Source organism: Lynx rufus, unplaced genomic scaffold (genome assembly GCF_022079265.1).
Source record: "Lynx rufus isolate CCGP_SWC_20201006 ecotype Redwood Valley unplaced genomic scaffold, mLynRuf1.p SCAF_5, whole genome shotgun sequence".
In the NCBI taxonomy this organism is placed as follows: domain Eukaryota; kingdom Metazoa; phylum Chordata; class Mammalia; order Carnivora; family Felidae; genus Lynx; species Lynx rufus.
This window is the reverse complement of record NW_025814867.1, coordinates 116582273-116603054: the sequence shown is the minus strand read 5'-3', so window position 1 is coordinate 116603054 and position 20782 is coordinate 116582273. Positions and strand designations below refer to the sequence as shown.

The following is a 20782-nucleotide window of genomic DNA, read 5'->3' as shown; positions in this document are numbered from 1 at the left end:
AGCAAGGAAAATCTCTTGCCATAGCTCTAGTGCCTTGAACTCAGGAACTTAGCATTTTCATCAATTCTTTGTTTTAAGTTGACTTATTTTGAGAGAGAAAGAGACAGACGGCACATGTGAACATGAGTGGCGGAGGGCCAGGGAGGGAGAGAGAGAGAATCCCAAGCCGACTCCGCACCGACAGCACAGGGCCGGATGCAGGGCTGGAACTCACAAACCGTGAGATCAATGACCTGAACCAAAACCAAGAGTCAGATGCTTAACTGACTGAGCCACCCAGGAGCCCCAGGCACTTAACATTTTAGAAGTGCTCACTAAAGGCTTAGTTAATATATGAGTGCACGAGTGGGTAAATAAAGAAATGAAATAATGTAGTGATGATGTCACATGTCTTTTCAATATAGACCTCTTGCCAGATCCCACAGGCATATAAAGTGTCTCTTTTGGGTACCACGTTCTAAGGTGAAGCTGATTTCTCAGTTAGAACCTGCTGAAAACATCAATGACTCTTGCAGAAAAGAGTTCTCCCCATTATAGATGAAAGTAATCCCTTCACGAAAACTTCCATTTTAGGCTCACTTTTAGTGATTATCTAAAAGAGCACTGTAATTGGTACTGGCTGGTATATACACTCTATACAAATTGGTTCCTTATCTATATGCTAATATTCAAAATTGAATTAATTACTATATGTACCAGTCTTTCGATGTGTATTTCTATGTTACTATTGCATTTCTCTTTCATTTAAAAAATATTGGTGGCTATTCAGTATTTTTGTCCTTGATCAGTAGTATCTTTGCATAAACTGTTATGCCCGCTAATAACCTATAGGAGAGACATCAATAAGTCATTAAAAAAGGTAAAAAGTTATAGAGTAGTTTAAGCAAATAACTGAAAACAATGTTACAAAAACCCTAAATATATTCTGTGACATTATCATTTCTCAGACTGTTTCAAGGATTTACAGCGTATGTAGTATACTTCATATAACATCAAATAAATCAACTCCATTTTGATTTGGTATCACCATAGAAATAAATTATTAATGATGTTAAACTGTGTTAAAGTAGAGATATTCTTTCTAAAATCTATAAGACATACCGTATTCCATAAACCATTATTAATAACTTTGCCTCCAGTTGTGATTTTGGTTGTATATTCATTCTTAAACTGAATTTCAATCTTTCCATCACGAAGAGCAATCAGGAACCAACATGAGTGGTCAAGAGATTCTGCGTACAGGATAACACCTTCTGAATCATAGGTCCGGAAATCAAATTCAGCTGAAAATCTATATAATGGGCAAAGAGACAGCCTTAACAGGGAAATAGGCAATGCTTAATGCATTATTCTTTTTCTCTTATACTAGAAACAGTAATATGTTGAAAGAGTCAAGTATTTCTTTCTTTCCTGGAATTAGTAAAAAAGTAGAGCACAATTAGACTGTTCATGTGTTATATCTGGCTCTGTGTATGCTCAAAATCAAGGTATTCTATTTTCTTTCGTATTCTTGGAGACTTTTTCTCCAGTGAACAGATGCTTTGGTACTTTTTCATCTTTTTTTGGCATTTGTTTTGAAGGTACTCTTGTAAATGCTGGAATTCATACATATGTACAAAATATTAGATATATTGTATCTCTCCTGGAGCTTTTTATACACTATATAATCTGATGTTAAGATTCCTTTTTTTTTTTTTTTTTTTTGCTCTATCCTTGATTAGTAAAAGATGTTACCATCTCATGATTGGTTTATACATCAAAAGGCCTGTTTTCCCTGTGACTTCATATATGTCAGGAAGGAATCACTCACAGAGATATACAAAACAGCATCTGGATGACTGCAAACATAATTAAGTCTTTGTGTGTGGTAAGAAAAGTAAAGTAAAAAACTCTAAGATAGATCTGTTAGCTTGATTTAAAAAAGTTCTCCAAAGCTTTAATTGTATCAATCATTACACTAGAGCACATGGAAGGAGACCTGAAAAGATATAGTCTAGTCATATGTTTGGGGGTACCTGAGTTTGGGTAATGTCTGTTGCTATTAAGACACTGAGTATATATGTAGCTATTACAGGGGAGGAAATGCTGGGTTAAAAACTAACATGTATCCGGGCCCCTGGGCAGCTCAGTCAGTTAAGCGTCCGACTCTTGATTTTGGTTCAGGTCATAATCTCACAGTTTGTGAGTTTGAGCCCCATATCGGGCTCCACGCTGACAGTGCAGAGCCTGATTGGGATTCTTTCTCTCCCCCTCTTTCCTTGCCCCTCCCATGCTTTCCCTCTCCCTCTCTCTCTCTCAAAATAAATAAATAAATTTTAAGAAAAAATAACACGTATTGATTAGTGCCCTATGACACTGTAATGAAAATTAGCATTAACATTTCCAAGAAACCATCAAATCAAAATGATTGAAAAAAGACAAACAGGGAATAGAAAAAAAATAGTTGTACAACTGTTAGTCACTTGAATTAAATTAAAATAAAGGTGATTTAAGTTAAAAAAAAAAAGTCAGGACTTCATAGAGGCACTATATGCAATGGGGAACAGACTTAACTTCAAATAGAACAAAGAAAGTCTGATGAAATAAATGTTTTAATCTTTAGAATTCCAAAGAAATATTTTAAAGAGGTTATGTGGAGGGAAGTATGTTGGACAGATAACAATGTAGTAGGGATTTACTGAACTCAGATTATTTTGTTTATTTACTTTTGCTTAGGATAAGGACCTCTATTCTCTTTCATAATCATCACATTTTGCTGATGTGAAGCAGGCATTATCTTGTCAAAACCCAAATCTGCGTATGCTCAGGATCTTCCAGAAGTTGATCCTCTTAGGGAGATAATTTCCTTCTCTTTGCAAAATCATGCTACACCAGTAACACAAAGAGTTGTGTTCTACATTCTTTTTGTCTGGAATACATCAACATACCCCGGGGAACAATTCATTCTTTCTCTGAAGTTTTGTAGAATGAAAAAGAAGAGTGAATTTGTTAACTTTAGGGTGGGATAAGTATTTGATCATTGGAGACTGAGCTGAAGGAATTTGCAAAAAAAAAAAAAAAAAAAAAAAGGAAAAAAGCCACAACAAAGCACTAGTTATTCTTTGTGTTGGTTACCAGGTGGCAGTTTATAAACAGTTCATCAAGTTGTATATTTAAGATACGTGTTTATTTCTATACACATATATATATTAAACTTCAATAAAAAAGTTTAAACTATATAAATAAAGGACAAATAAATACTGGAAAAAATAACAATTTGGCTTATGTTATTCCGTGTTACAGCCCAAGCTATTGTGAATTGTCAGAAATGAATCCCCCTGACAGTGACTAAAGGTATGCAATAATTAACCTTTTTCTCTCTCATTCTCATTATTATCTTAGCAAGGAAATGTTGTCTCCAGTCTATGTCACTAGATGACATTATTTGCTCTGAGATATTAAAGGGGAAAACCAAGTCTTGGTAGATAAAAGAGTGTTGAAGGAGCACAATTACATTAGTGAATTTTAGAATAATGTTCCTTAAGGATACAATTTCTATGAATTTAGTTGAATTATTTAATGAATAATCATTCATGTATCTAATGAATTAAATTGTACATATGCATGCTTATCTAATTAAAATATTTTAAAATATGGATTCTGTAATCAGTCTTAAATACATTCCCTTTCTATTATTACAACAAAATTCTAATTTCCTTTTTTCTAGTTTCAATCATATATGACTCTTAGAAAATTTGATAATTAAAGGAGAATCATGACTCTAAATCATCAACAACTATTCTTTCCCTAGACACAACCTAACTACAGGAATAGCAGATAAGCTACTCAGACAATCAACTAAAATCATGTGATGTGTTTCTTTAAAATACCACTTACACAATCTTATGAATTTTCCTTAGTAATTATGAATACAGCTATATTCTGAAAGCAATACTTTCAGTATTTCTTTTTACTTAGCTTTTATAACATGTATAAAGAAGAATGAAAATTTGACAAATATATTAAATCTACTTTCCCAACTTCTCAGTAAATTTGTATTCACTAGAAATGAAAGAAGGATGGATTAAGGTACAATGATCATTGGGGAAGGTCAGCCTAGAATGACCCAAATGATTTTAGCATGAAAATTACATGTGTGAAGGGGTGAATTAACGTTAGGGTTCCCTAAATTATCTGATTGATAATATATCTAAATTATCTAATTGGGAGTGCAATTTCATACATTTCAAACCTTTTTGGTCACTTTTCTTCTGTCCTTACCTGCTTACCTCTAGAGATTATCACTGACATTGGTACCTCACCTGGTGATTTCCGGCAAACGAAATTTTAAATATAAAACCACCCCTACGAACTGCTCTGCCAAGTAAAGTAATTCATAATTTTTGTCAAGGTTCAAGGGAAGGCACACTGGAACAGCCTGGAGAAAAGGAAACAAAGCACATAAAAAAATGCATAGATTATTGCTTGCTGTTTGTGTCAGGTTATACATTCTTTCTCTGGTTCCTAGTGATCTTGTCAAATGTATTCTTTGGGATACATTAATAAAGAACACCCTTGGTAATAAAGCAACAGCTTTTACTTCCTTATATAGTCCATAAGTACAACCTCCCAGAACACATGTTTTAAAGTCTTGTTCAATGTGTGTGGCTTTATATTTTTGTCCTTAATATTTCCTTTGCAAATCTCAGAACAAAACACAACCTTTTCCTTCCAGTAACAACATGTATCCCCTTAACTAACTGCAGTTCTGATGCTTTCAAAGAATTACATTGGAAGAAAAAAAAAAAAAACTGGAGTCAGAAATCATGGAAGAATTAATATACCAATAAGTAGCATCTCATACACTCATTCATTTATTAAGAAAAAATTTTCTGAGCAAAAATATACTATCTAGACAGTGAAGCTGAAGTAGGGAAGTTGAAGGAAATCCATTTTAGAAAGTCTCCATTTCTGCTGTTTTCTTGCCAGGCCCTATTTACTCATGTTCTCTATTTCACTTTGAGTCTATATAGAAACCAAAGAAGCCATATTCCCACTCCACAGGGGAAACAAGAAAGTTGATCATTTTCTGAATTTTGTCCTAGGGACCCCAAACACCTGATAACATCTAAGAAGAGCCAGATCCCAAACATGTTGCAGGACATTAGCCTTGGATAAACCCCAGCTGATGCTGGCATCAATACCCCCTACCTTCTATGATCATAAAATAACGACTATTACCCACCACCACTTGCCTTTGATTGAACCCTATCTAGATTCCTGAAGGAACATGTATTCTGGACCCTTTCCAATATAAACCCCTAACCCTAAACAACGAAGAGACTCATTCTCTTTTCCTTTCTGTGCCCCCCAGACACTCTGTCTGCTATACTCTGTTATTCATGCTATTCAATAAACTCTGCTTTCACTTTCTCCGGTTTGCATTTGATTTCTACCCTTTGCAAAGCCAAGGGACCTCTTGGATGATCCCGTGGGGACACACCGCCCCACCTCAACCCAGGTTCTCGGACTCAGCCTGACAGCATCAAAGAGAATGCCTAGAAAACCTAGATAGGATAAATATAAGCAAATAGATTGTGTTAGTCTCCAAGGAATTTACAAAAAAGTGATTCAGAGTCATTAAATTTAATATCAAGTATTTTTTTCCTAAGAGTAACACCAAACATTAAAATGGAAAGATTTTGGGGCGCCTGGGTGGCTCAGTCGGTTAAGCGTCCAACTTCAGCTCAGGTCACGATCTCACAGCTTGTGAGTTGGACCCCCGCATCAGCCCCTGTCCTGACAGCTCAGAGCCTGGAGCCTGCTTCAGATTCTGTGTTGCCCTCTCTCTCTGCTCCTCTCCCGCTCATGCTCTGTCTCTCTCGGTCTCTCAAAAATAAATAAACATTAAAAAAATAAAAAAAAAATAGAATGGAAAGATTTTTAGGGATAAGTTTTCAGGCATACATACAGGGATGTTCTGGGGGAACTGTGCACACGGCACGGAAACAACATCTCATCTCCTCTTAGAACTTTAACAAACCTATTCTAAGGAAGATGGTGATGTGTAACTACTATGAATACTAAAATAATAAAAGGTTAAAATTACAAAGAAGACATTCACGCGGCATGGAATTCCATTCAATAAAATCAAAGTTACTACATAGATATAGTATAATCTCAACTTCCCTGTCTTTACCAAGGAGGTAGCATATATTGAATGTTTCATTCTTGGACATAGACAGTTTTATCTTGGTAACAGATACAGAGGTTTGTGTATATACATGATTAAATCATTATTGAGGTGGGTTTTTTTGTTTGTTTTTTGTTTTTGTTTTTTTTTTTCTTACTGTCTGCTTCATGATCATATAACATTTTACCTTCACTTATGAAAAGAAATGCCGGAGTTGGACCAAGAATCACTAACACATGATCCTTAGTTAGGGGGAGAAAAGCTTCAGATGTTGACCTATTTATTTCAGTGAAGGAAAAGCTACCCCCAACATTCAATTCCTGGATCAATAATGAATTAAATCCAAGTAACTAAAAGCAAGTTTGAGACATACAGATTAACAAAATCAACCTCTCTGAATTTTGATGTACTTAAACCTCACTGAATCCTATCCTGACAGTTATTTCCACCTGAGATTTTATGAGCCCTCTTGCAAGTACCAACATGACGAAACGTGATCAGACTCGTCAAGAGTGGGATAAAGTATATGTAGGAAAATGTTTTTGCTAAGGTTTCTACATAAGATTTTTTTCCTCACAAAGAGAAGTATGAACCTCAGCTTGTCTTAATTTTTTAAATAAACATACACATTGGATTTTGTAAATGTATAGGCTATACAGATGAGTGCTCTCTGAACTATGACCTTGCAGCCTTTTTTAAACCTAGTCACTAATTATCCCCAATATTTATGGCTTACATGACCAAAATTAGTAAATAGGCTGTGACTCTGAGCCTGCTAGATCTATAGCAATTATTATAGAATATCTGTATTTCCCCGACTTACCTCAGCTATATGGAAATAAGTACCCAGTTCTCTCATTTTAGAAAAGAGACGGGAAGTTTAACGTTGCAAAATGTTACCTCACAACTCTTGTGATCTTGGGCAAGTTTGAATCCTTTTTTCCCATCACAATAACAAGAGTAACCTCCAGGGTAATTGACACAAAGTTGAGCACACATGTTCTCAGAGCATTCATCCACATCTGGGGTAAAAGAGAACATAAATCTTAATATCTTCTAAATGTTCAATCCAAGAGGAGTATTCTGATGTTAGTGTAAGATAATCAGTGATAATAGATTCTTTAGTGAAAGGAATCTCTGTGACATGAAATCACATTTCAACACTTGGCAGAAATTTAAATGAGTTACAAACGTAATGCCTATCTATTTATACACCTAAAGCAACAAATGTAATGTATAACTTTCAGCAATAAATAATTAGTAAAAATATAACAACTACACTAATTTTCCAATTTTTGAATTTGAGGGAAAAAAGACTAAGAGTCTCAGGATAACTACCATTTCTGACTAAATAAATTCCATTAAGACTGCTTCACATTCTTTTCTTGGAAGAAAAGAAAGGGAAGGGTAAGGAAGGGAGAAGAGAGGAAGGGGAGGAGGAGCAGATAGTGAAGAGAGGGGAAGGGGAGAAAGATCCCTTTTAACTGAAGGTTAATGTAATCGGGTATTAAATAATATCGAGAACATCTGACTTTCCATAATGCAGTGATTAATGGTGGCAATATATTTAAGGTTATATCTTTATTTCTTATCAATTAAAAAAGAAAAACACACCTCACGGTACTATAATCTCCCATATTGTGAAATCTTTGGTATGGCCCTGTCCTCACTCCATATTTTGAGAAAATCATTCTTGAAAAGTTGTAATGATACACTTCATCTAAAGTACACTTCAGAGCTACGTAGGATCCTTGATATTTTCAATGAATGCACCCTGCAATCTTTGAAAGTTCCCAAGTACATAAACACATATATTCATGGCATATCAATTCCCCCATAAAAATGCCTCAACATACAACTCCAAAATTAGTGATCCCTTAGCATTAAAATTAATTGGCATATAATTCAGTGTGCCTGGGTAGCTCAGTCAGCTACGCATCTGACTTCAGCTCAGGTCATTATCTCAAGGTTCAGGCTGACAGCTCAGAGCCTGAAGCCTGCTTCAGATTTTGTGTCTCCCTCTCTCCCTCTCTGCCCCTTCCCTGCTTGTGCGTTCTCTCTCTCTCTCTCTCTCTCTCTCTCTCTCTCTCAAAAATAAATAAACATTAAAAAAAAACCTATTGCCAAATCCAAAGTAATAAACGATTTACAAAAAAAAAATGACGTATAAAGTACTTTGAATATTGTACATAGGTACCACACATGCATCTTTTTTTTAAAAAAAAAATCTGTCATTCTTGAATAAAACTACAATATACACAATGAAGTTGGCTAATAATAAATCTGAATATTACCACAGTAATTTCTATCTGGAGTCGTGGGAGAAGAGAGATGGTATGTGGAGGGTATAATTTTTGATGAGTGTATGGGAGGCAAAACATCAAAATATCAAGAGAAGCACATATATTTGAAAAAAAAAAACTTATTCTGGAATTACTATTGATTTAGGCAAATTAATATAGAGAGGAATTAGATTAAAGGTTATCTCCCAAAAAGTAGATAGAGACAGAAGGTAGATTAGAGTTTAGGAGAGGAAGGAGGGGAAACTTATTGCTTAATGGTTACAGAGTTCTGTTTGGGATGATGAAAAGTTTTGGAAATAGATAGCCTTGATGGCTCCGTAACCATGTGGAAGCAATTAATGTCACTGAATTGTACCCTTAAAAATGGTTAAAAGGGTATCTTATATCATATATACATATATATACACATGTATATACATGTGTATATATATGTATATATATCTCCACTATGAAAAATCACTATTGATTTGATTAGTTTTAATTAGGATATTAAGTTTATTTTGAAATTTTACAAAATTTAAAGGAGGATATGAGTCTATTTGCATATATCCATGATAAAAAAAATCCCCCAAATATCTAAGCCTCTGGGGCGCACCTGGCAGCGCGCCTTCAGCCAAATGAAGTAATGAGTCCAAAGGGCTCTCCCAAATGCGCAGGTGCTGACAGTACTAATCAATACTTCTCAAATTTCTAGAGCTCAGTTATCATTTAATTATGATGAGATTTTTCTTTTACACGTATTTAATTATCACAGAACTACGTCATTTCCTATTTGAGAATAAATGACATAATAATACACGCACAGAAAATCATCCACAAGCTTGGCATACACCTGAAGGTTTCTAACCTTCAGTGATTTTCTAACCTTAAGTGATTTTTCAACTTATCTTTCATTTGCTTATGTTTTTCCTTCCAGGTTGAAATGCTTTTCGTCTTTGAATATTATTTAAATGATGTGAACGTATTTTTATCATCCACGGGAGATCTCCAATTCATATACAGCTTTGAGGGCAAACAGACTGCACAACCCCAGACCTAAAGACCATGTGTCTTACGTACTGTTATTCTGGAAGGAAGCCAATGACCCCCAAACCGACCAAGCTACATCACGGAGCTTGCCATCGTAGAACATCTGATTGCTGATTTCACGCAGAACCAGTGCTTCTAATAGGAAAGCAGGACTCAAACCCACCCTCTGTGCCATCAACAATGATACCACCACAACTCTACCTTCACAAGACTTTAATGTGGGGTTATATCTGTAGCCTTCAGCACATTCACATTCAAAGTCTCCTGGAATGTTCTTGCACACAGCTGTGCCACAAATGTCTGGCTTCATTGAGCATTCATCCACATCTATAAATGAAACCAATAGATTAAAAAAAATATATTTTTTCCCATATCAGAGAATACTAGCAAAGAATGCTTGATTTGTGTTTCCTGGATCTAGTTTAACATATGTAATGAGAAAAGAGAGTGGCCTGGGAATAACAAAATTTTAAATCTGTCACCATGTTTTAGTTTACTAAATATGAGTTCTTCATACACACATACAGGGAATTTGATGTTTGCTATGTTCTTTATAGTTATGTAAAAGGAGAGGGCTGTAGTTATTTTCTTATCTACCGGGTTACATTACATGAATAAATGGGAGAAAAGATTCACCATATTCTTAATATATACCCCTAAATGCATGTTTTTGAAGTATGTTCTTAAAAGTAGATTCACTCTGTATTATCACAATCATAAAAAATAAAAAAGAGGTGGCTCATCAGTCACTTTTTCCTTTGGAAATATACCCTAGCTAAATCTACATACTATTATTGTTGGCTAAAGTATTCAAGAGTGATTCAAATTTAAAATGGAATTGAAGGGGCGCCTGGGTGGCTCAGTCGGTTGGGCGGCCAACTTCAGCTCAGGTCATGATCTCGCGGTCCGTGAGTTCGAGCCCCGCGTCGGGCTCTGTGGTGACAGCTCAGAGCCTGGAGCCTGTTTCCGATTCTGTGTCTCCCTCTCTCTGACCCTCCCCTGTTCATGCTCTGTCTCTCTCTGTCTCAAAAATAAGTAAACGTTAAAAAAAATTTTTTTTAAATGGAATTGAGTAAGGTCTCAAAGTATTTATAAAATCCCAATACAAACTTTAGTGCTAAATTAATATCCAGAAATTTCAGACGCATTTATTATATTACATGGTAGAGTAGGAAATAAAGTATTGATTGCAGCTAGTCACTAGATAAAAAACATCTATGAGAAAAACAAAGCAAGAGACAGAAATAGTTCAATGGAGATGTAATTATTTTAGTGAACTTTTCTCATCTGTAATCTCTGGAGACAGACAAGTTCAGAATAGGAAAAATATTTTCTACTCTAAAAAATTGAGAGTTTAATTTTTTCACAGACTAATAACCAAAATTTCAGATAATACTCTAGCTAAAAAAAAAAGCATGCACAGAAATAATTGAATCAATTCCTGTGGTAAGGGAATTTTTCTGTATCATGACTGTATCAATGTCAATGTCATAGGTGTGATATTGTACTGTAGTTTTGTAGAATGTTATTATTAAGGGAAACTCAGCAAAGAGTACATGGGATCTCTTTTTATAATTTCTTGCAACTGTATGTGAATCTACAATTACCTCAAATAAAATATTCATTTTTTTTAAAGAGCTATAAAATCCATATTTTTAAATGAAAGTAGGGGCGCCTGGGTGACTCAGTGGATTGAGCGACCAACTTCAGCTCAGGTCATAATCTCATGGTTTATGAGTTCGAACCCTGCATCGGGCTCTGTGCTGACAGCTCAGAGCCTGGAGCCTGCTTTACATTCTGTGTCCACCTCTCTCTCTACCCCTCCCCTGCTCACGCTCTGTCTCTCAAAAATAAATAAACGTTAAAAATAAAATAAAATAGTAAAAACATATGACTAAAATTATTGGTTTCAGGCATATTGCAGAGAATTACTTAAATCATATGAGTCCAAGTTATAGTACGTTGATTTTATTACTCTACACTGACATCTAATGTCTGATAAAAAGTTTCATTCTTCCATTTTTAGACAATTACTGGCAACTTGATCTCAAGCATATCCACATCTTGGCAAAGGCCTTATTGTAATAGCTATACACATATTCTTCTATCACCTAGTTTACAGATAAAGACTGTAAATCAGGATGCCTGGTTGGATCAGTCAGTTAAGCATCAGACTTCAGCTCAGGTCATGATCTTACGGTCCAGGGGTTCGAGCCCCACATCAGACTCTGTGCTTGGAGCCTGCTTTGGATTCTGTGCCTACTTCTCTCTCTATCTCTCTCCCACCTCATGCTCCGTCTCTCTCTCTCTCTCTCTCTCAAAAAACAAACATTAAAAAAAAACAGATTAATAAGAAAAAAATATTTGAAAAAAAGACTGAGTAAATGAAATATACCAGAACACATGTTCTGGTCATCAGGGACATTCTACGTGTGAGAACTTCTTGTAATAATTTGTATACATGTGTATTAACTCAATGGATAAGAATTAAATACCTTTTAATTAAAAATATAAGTTACAACTTCTTTAGAAGAACAGACCATTCAAGTACTAAGATGCAGAAGTGTAAATGGGTATTATTTGCTTATAGAATGCATATGGTTCCTGCATTATGATGGCTTTCTATAATGTGTTCTAACAATACTAGTATTCTAAATTTCTAACCTCAAACAGACCTTCAAATAGGCAGATGAGAAAGATGTATAGTCACAAATTGGGACAATGGTTCAGGAATAATTGTTAATGAATGCAGTTCACTTTAGAGTCATTTAACTGCACTTTAAATAATATAGTAAATTATACTAAACATTATAGTACGATGAGGGACAGATCATCTCTTGAATATGAATTCAATATGGGGATTTCCCAAAGCAGATATGAATAAAGTTGAACAAGGATACTTTATGTTTTAACTTACTAAATTTTCAACCTCACAGCAAAAAGAAGAGGAATAGGAGGAAGGATGAAGGAAGGAAGGAAGGAAGGAAGGAAGGAAGGAAGGAAGAATGGAAGAAAGGAAGGAAGAATGGAAGGAAGGAAGGAAGGAAGGAAGGAAGGAAGGAGGCATGGGAGGGAGGAAGGAAGGAAAGGGAAAATTGCTCCCAATTTCTAAAGGCAAAATTTAACTCCAGGCTGGGAAATTTCATTTTTAGTCATCCACACACCTAGCACAAATATTTGAATATTTACCTATGGCAGATAAAGGAGTCAAATAGAAAGGACAATAGGCAGAAAGAAAAAGTAAAAATTGAAGGGAAACATAAAGACAAAGAAAAACAAAAGAAATACACTAGTAAAATGACTTACTGAAATAACCTGACAGGAATTTTTTTTAATCTGAAGGAAAAAAATAGTTATGACCAAAGATGAGATCTTAAATGTATAAAGAGAAAGAAAACAAGTTCTTCATCTTTCCCAAAACTGCAACAGGAGATAAGGTGCAAGAGGAAAGGTTTATACTGGATATGCAAAAGGTATTTCTAACAAGGAAATACGACCTACAGGGGAAGAGGTTATAAAGGATTGGATTATGGTGCACTATTTTGTATAGATGGTGTATACTTTGTATACATGTTTACCTTATTGGAATAAAGGGCATAATATTATAGTGTCTGACAAAACTACCAACAATGGTTTTGCAAAGATTCTAGTAAGCAAGGATTTGCACTGAGACTTCACGTTATCACCATTTGATGAAATTCTTTATTCAAACGTGCACAGGCACACACACACACATACACACAGTAAGAAAACAATAAAATACTCAGTAATAAAATACAATAAGAAAACACTGAAAAATTCTATAAATAACAAAATATGAGTATAAACATTAACCTAAAAGGCAGTCCCCTAGTATCATAAGGCTTCAAGGTGGATAATAACGTATATATATTAGAAGCACTTAGAACCAGAGAGTTCCAAGCATTTTCTGGGGGAAATTCCTGTAGCGGAACTTTGCTCTCACACTTACCTTTACAGTCCTTCTTATTTGAAAGCATAACAAAACCACTTTTACAGGAACAGTGGTAACTTCCAGGTGTATTATCACATATCTGACTGCAACCTCCATTCACATGTGAGGGATCTTTGCATTCATTTATATCTAAAAAGGGAAGAACAGATTGTTTTCAAAGAGATAAAGCCTTTGGAGAACTTCCCAGGAGGTCACTCCAGACGAGCCAGGCGGGTTTACCATACGTACCATATTCACACTTGTCTCCTTGCCAACCTGATTTACAAACGCAAGTGAATGTAGCTTGGCCATCTTTGCAGCTCATATATCCATCTTCATTGCATGGTAGAGGACTACACTGGTCTGGAATGGCTGAAGGAGATAGACAACTATTTAATTTTACCACGTGCCATGTACAAAAAAGAATTATATGCCCTTGAATAGAAATCCTGTGCACGAAGCCTGTAATCAATACCAAAAAAAATTACAACCCCTTCCTTCAAGTAACACTTTTTCATAGAAAAGTGAGTCCATATTTATTTTTTCTTCTATGATTGTTTGCCTTGTTTTCCAAACTCCACATACGAATGAAGTCACATGGTATCTGTCTTTCTCTGACTGACCTACCTCACTCAGCATAATACTCTTCAGCTCCGTTCACGTTTCTGCAAATGGCAAGATTTCATTCTTTTTTAAAAAGAGAGGCAGACCATGAAGCTGCCTTTTGACTATAGAGAAGAGGCGGATGGTTGCCAGAAGGGAGATGGGTGGGGGGATGGGTTAAATGGGTGATGGGAATTGGAGTTACGATTGTGATGAGCGCAGGGTGTTGTATGTACGTATCAAGTCACTATATTGCTCACCTAAAACTAATATTGCTTTTATGTTGGCTAACTGAAATTTAAATAAAACATTAAAAGAAAAAGGAAAAAAAGAAAGAAAACACATAACTTCCTGAAAAAAAAAATTGATTCCACTAAACAAACCTTTATAATTATTTTGCAAAAGGGAACTACTTTTTATTTGCAAATATAGACAGCACTTAACTGTAATTTGATATTTTTCATATAAATTATTTTATTTGATCCTTAAAATGATTCAGTGAGGTGTGCAGAACAAATAAAACTACTCAGTATCAAGAGAAAATGAATTTGGGACTTCCAATTTGGCTAAGAAGAAGTAACATGGACTAGATTTATCTTCCTGCTCAAAATACATAAAACAGTGGTTTCCAGACACTGGACAACAGGTAGCAGAGTATTGGTGATGCCCAAGGGAAGGCTATTTTCTTCATAAAATGTTATAGCACCTTATCACGATCTTAAATGATATGCCCATTTGCTTCTTTACTAATTTGTTGTCTCTCTCCCTCCACTAGACACTGCAATGGTCCCTTGGTTCCTGTACATTTCTGTTTCTCAAGCCTTCCTAGTTAACTCTGAAAGTTCCTTCCATCCTTCTAACACATTTCCCTTTGCTTAAGTTAGCTAAGGAATTTTCTGTGACTTGCAAAAAAAAAAAAAGTTTTAAACCTAGTCAAAACCTAATCACCCAATTTTTCAACAAACATCCTCATAAAATCATCAAGTTTTTTGAAAAGTAGTAATAAAATAGGTATTAGTTACAATGATAGAAAACAAGCTAATTAGCAAGTTATCAAATTATTTTCATATATTTTGGTAAATTAAAAATAAAGTACGGACGCCTGGGTAGCTCAGTCGGTTAAGCGTCTGACTTCAGCTCAGGTCATGATCTCACAGTTTGTGAGTTCGAGCCCCACCTCTGGCTCTGTACTGACAGCTCAGAGCCTGCAGCCTGCTTTGGATTCTGTGTCTCCCTCTCTCCCTGCCCCTCCCATGCTTAGGCTCTACTTCTGTCTCTTAACAATAAATAAACGTTAAAAAAATTTTTTTTAATTAAATAAATAAATAAATAAATAAATAAATAAATAAATAAAGTAGGGGTGCCTAGGTGGCTCAGTAGATTAAGCGTCCAACTTAGGCTCAGGTCATGATCTCCAGTACATGAGTTTGAGCCCCACATCAGCCCCACACTACCAGCTTGGAGCCTGACTGGGATTCTCTCTCTTTGCCCCTTCCCCACCAGGGCTTTCTCTCTCTCTCTCTGCCACTCCCCCACTCACACTTTCTCAAAAAATAAACTTTAAAATAAATAAATAAAGTATGAATTAAATATGTTTGTTCAGCAAACTGTTTTACCTGTGTAATTAAAACCAACTTAAAATTAGAGAAAATGCAGATAAATGAATATTTAGATAATGCCGACGCTATATGTACAATGTTCACTAGATAAACATCCCAATTTACACCTTGCAATTTCACCTTTGTCTCTTTGACTCTCAATTGGGAAAATGGGTAATGAGAGACAAATAATCTACCAGAATTATCACTACGCCCTATGTGAACTTTAGGGGGAGAAGGCTAATTTGATATTCAAACAGTTTTCACATTTATGTTACTGATGCCAAAAGTTAGAAGAATAAACACGGCTCCACTTTGACCTATCAATCAACCGTAACATTTGGTCATACTACATGATTATGCAACAACATCCAAAATAAAACTGTTTGGGAATAAAATTCTGAAGTCAATGACCTAAAGCTTAGTAAACAAGGAACACTGTTCAATTTAAACCTTAGGTGGAATTTTTATTTTGAGTAAAAGAGCAGCATATGCATTTGAAAAAACACTTTTCCAAATGATGTCAAAAATATCTCCTTGCTGGGCATAACAAGTCTCGTAGGGCTCATTCGTTGATTTTAAACATCAGTTATATTTACATGGTGTATTTACTTGCAGATTTTTATTTTGTTTTGTTTTGTTACTCAAATGGACGACAGCGGTGCTTACCAGTGACACAGCTCCTTAGATCAGGGTAGGCATCGGTTGACTGACGTGCAGCAGTGAACAATCCAGCTCGGAAAGAGCCAAGACAATCTGGAAACACAAATGTAATCTTAGAGTAGATACATTTACCTCATCGGAAATCATGGTGGAAGTAGAAATTATCCAAAGTGATAGAATATTTATGTTCCTGTGGATTTATAGGATTCAGCATTCAAAACGTGAGCCCTAAATGTTTCCATCCACCTTTTTGAAAAATTAAGTATCTATAAGCGAGATGACAATACATACAGATGACAATAAGGAAAGACAGGTTTATGGAAGCGTCTTCTCAGAGAATAATCTTAAAGCAAGAAGTGAAACGATCTTAGGTTAACAAAAAAATTTATTCGCAAATAAGTCTATGTTCTTCATTCTGCAGCAGAGACCTAAAGTTACCCTCAAGTCTGTAGATCAGAGCCTGATTTAAAAGCATCTATAATTAAATCAATAGACTAACTTAGTGTTTCTGGTCACTGTAGGCAACTTGTACTTTTCCTAGTGTTGCATATAGATTAATATAATAATATTTGTGTAATGCCTCAGTATTACAAAGTAGGTTTACTTCATTCATGTTATTCCTCACTACAACTCTGGGAAATTAGAGCAATCTGGCAGCAATAACAGCTGAAATAACAGATAAAATACTTATATACTTAAAAAATAAAATAAAATACTTACTTATATACTTTAAATTAACTAGGAGTCATTTAGTCTCAACAACATAACATTTCTTAATAGTCCCTCAAGACGACATTGTATAAATATATATGTATGTATATATACACGTATATATCTTACTTCATTGTACAGCTAATCACAACTTACTAAAAAAGTGGTATTTTTATTATCTTTTGCTGACTAACAACCCCCAAAATCAGAAGCTTAAATAACAACTCCATTTTAGATTAAATTTTAGGTCAAATATTTAGAAAGGGTTTGGTTGGGCTGTTTGTCCCTGCTGCACATAAGAGTCAGCCAGGGTGGCTAGGATCGGAAGATCCACTTCCCAGATGGTTTTTCACTCACATGGCTGACAGCTCAGGATCCTTGGCATTTCTCTCTATACACATGTCATGTTTCAGGGCTTCTCACTGTGGTTGGGTTTCTCTTAGCAGGCTGGTCCTAAAGTGGTACTTCTTTCGTGGTAGCTAACTTCCAAGAGGAATAAAGCAGAAACTGCCAGGCCAATGAAAGAGGCATTTTGTCACCTTTGCCACAGTCTACTGATCAAAGCAATCCCAGGGGCCATCCAAAGTCAGGGGGTAAGGGGGCACTATATGTTTATGAGCACTTCATGCTGCTGCATGGAAGTTATTGTTTCTAATTTATTGCTTGTTAAACATTACTCCATGGCAAGCAACGACCATTTTTATAATCCCCTCTACCAATAAAAGATACTCAGGTTGCCCCCAACATCCCACCTCCACAGGTGCACTGTGATGGACATCTTCATATGTGTCTCATTAGTATATGCATAAGAAATTGATACCTAGGGGGTCCAGAATTGTGAGATCATTAGATAGGCAGGTACTTTGTGACTCTCTAGAGGTGCATTCCCACCAGAGAGCACAAGAATTTCTATCTTGGCTGTCTAATTTTTGCCAGAATAGGTAATAAAGCAACATTGCATATTGTTTTTCTGATTTCTAGTGAGATGCAGCATACTGTTATGTCATCTAAAAAACTTTTGAGGGGCACCTGGGTGGCTCAGTTGGTTAAGCCTCCAGCTTCGGCTCAGGTCATGATCTCACAGTTTGTGGGTTTGAGCTCCAAGTTGGGCTCTATGCTGACAGCTCAGAGCCTGAAGCCTGCTCTGGATTCTGTGTGTGTGTGTGTCTCTCTCTCTACCCCTTTCCTGCTCCTTTTCTTTCTCTCTCTCTCTCTCTCTCTCAAAAATAAACAAGCGTTAAAAAATTTAATAAAGAAATAAAAAATTTTTGAGTTTCCTCCTCCGAAAATTTTCATTACTTACTAACCATTTTTCTATTGGCAGTTATTTATCGTTCATGTGGGTTTGCAGAAATTTAAACATTTATAAATATCATCTCTCATTCTGTTATCTGTCTCTTAAACTTTTACGTCTCTTTTAAGAGAAGTTCCTAACTTTGTTGTAATCAAATTTACCAAATACTTCGCCTTATGGTTTGTGAATTTGCAGGTGTTTTTCCATGCTGTTGATTACAAAGATATTACAAAGATATTCTACTGTGTTATTTCTTTAATTTCATGGTTTGTCTTTAACATTTTTGTCTTTATTCCACCTAGAATACACCATTACATTTGGTGGTACTTAGGAACCCAGATTTATATTTCTGGTTAGAGTTAGCCATTCTCCCCCACACCATCTTCTCAACAACCCACAGTGATTTGTGGTGTCATCTTTATCAGATATTAGGTTGCCATATATACATGGGTCTCTGAACTCTCTAGGTTGATTAGTCTACATGTTCTGACAATATTATATGGTTTTCTTTATAGCTTTGAATTAATATTTGATGAGGTACTTCCTCCTTTTATATTTTTAAAGGTTTATTTAGACATAGGTGAACTTTTATTCCCTGATTTAAATGCTAAAGTGAACTTACTGAATTCCTTTAAAAAATCTGAAATTCTAAATGGGATTGCTTTGAATATATAGATCAATTTGCAGTTAACTGATCTCTCTTTAGCATTACTCAATTCAAGATCATGAAATGTCTTTCCATGATTTCAGTTCATCCTCTATATCCTTAATTCACGTTTAAAATTTTTTTCTATAGAGATCTTACAGAATTTGCAGCTATAGAAAAAGGTATCATCTTTTCATTTTCTAGTGGACTACTATTTGTGTAAGAACTACTATTGATTTTTATAGGCTAGTCTGAGAGCTATCTAAAAATCTCCTATGTGTTCTAATATATTGTCTACGGATCATTTTTATTTCTAGGCATATCATTGTATCAGTTATAATTAATGCTAGGTATATACTTTGCCCATGAGCTATACAATTCCTATTTCTTTTTCTTTCCTTATTTCATTGGCTATAACTTCCAGTGCTTCTCTTCTTGTCCTCAACCATAGACTATATCTAAACTTTACCCAGTAAGTATAATTACTGCAGATTTTGACTTTTTCCTTCCTTCTTTCTTCCTTTTTTTCCATCCTCTTTTTCTTTCTTTCCTTCTTTTTTTTCTCTCCAGTTGTGTGTATATCATTAAAGTGACCATACATGGCAATTTTTCCAGAACAGTCCTACTACTGGGTAGTACTGGTCCTGGACAAAAGTATCAAAATTTGTAAATTATATGGTTATTCTGTATAACCTTCACCAAGTTCAGAAAGTTCCCTGAAAATTATAGTTTACAAAAAGGTTTTATAATTAAGCTCTGAATTTTATCAACTGCTTTTTCTGTATGAACTGAAGTAATAATATACTATTTACATGGATAATTACATTGATAGATTTTCCGATGTTAAACCACTCTTAAATTTCTGGAATAAACCTAATTTATTATGATATACTCTCTTTGATACATTTTAGATAGATTGGATATCATATTATTTTTTTGTGTTGTTCTTACCTGATTTTGACTTTTTAAAATTTTTATTTAATTTTGAAAGAGAGAGACAGAGCATGAGTGGGGGAGGGGCAGAGAGCGAGGGAGACGGAATCCGGAGCAGTTTCCAGGCTCCCAGCTGTCAGCAGAGTCCAGTGTGGGTCTTGAACCCACAAACTATGAGATCTTGACCTGAGCCAAAGATCATGACCTGAGACGCTTAATCGACTGAGCCACCCAGGCACCCCTTACCTGATTTTGGAATCAAGATTATACCAGCCTTTCTGAATAAGCTCACAGCATAGAATCTTATTCTCTCTTCTAGGGCAATTTTATAAGAGAAAATTTAACTTTTTTTTTTTTTTTTTTAATTTGGAAGAAGTCATCTCTAAAACATCTAGATCTAGGAGATCCGGAAGAGGGCTTTGGTTGAGGTTTTACTTTTTCACTAGTTATTTATAACCAAGTTATCTATATCTTCATGTAAAATTATAGATGTTTCCTACTTTTCTAGGAATGTATCCATTTTATCAAGTTTTCAAATATATTTTGGTATAGCTGCTTGTATTATTTTGTGATTATATTTTATTTTATGATACTCTTTATTTTACCATTATAAATTCAATCAATGTTGGACTTCTAGTATTTCTTCTTTTTATCCTACACCTTCTATTTTGGCATTTCCTCTTTCCTTCTTTTTCTTTTTCCTTAATTATTCTTGCTAAAGATCAGGCTAACTTAATAACCTTTGCACCAAATGCAATTTTGCTTTTGTGAATGTTCTCTTTTGTTTTGTTTTCTTTTTAACTTATTTCCATGTCTATTTTTGTTATTATTTTTTGCTATTCAGTGTCAAATTTAAGAATTTTTCTTGATTTGTATGT

The 20782-nt window shown here is 35.0% G+C and overlaps 1 protein-coding gene across 1 annotated transcript in view; it reads right to left on the bottom strand.

Annotated features, from left to right (window-relative positions):
- PROS1 (protein S) overlaps positions 1 to 20782 on the bottom strand; it is a 70047-nt gene that overhangs the window by 19826 nt on the left and 29439 nt on the right. The window contains exons 4-10 of the mRNA XM_047099241.1: positions 16327 to 16413; positions 13706 to 13828; positions 13475 to 13606; positions 9706 to 9831; positions 7073 to 7194; positions 4302 to 4417; positions 1102 to 1291 (exon numbers count right to left, since the gene is read on the bottom strand). Of these exons, the coding sequence (XP_046955197.1) occupies positions 1102 to 1291; positions 4302 to 4417; positions 7073 to 7194; positions 9706 to 9831; positions 13475 to 13606; positions 13706 to 13828; positions 16327 to 16413 (896 nt within the window). The remainder of the gene's footprint in view (positions 1 to 1101; positions 1292 to 4301; positions 4418 to 7072; positions 7195 to 9705; positions 9832 to 13474; positions 13607 to 13705; positions 13829 to 16326; positions 16414 to 20782) is intronic.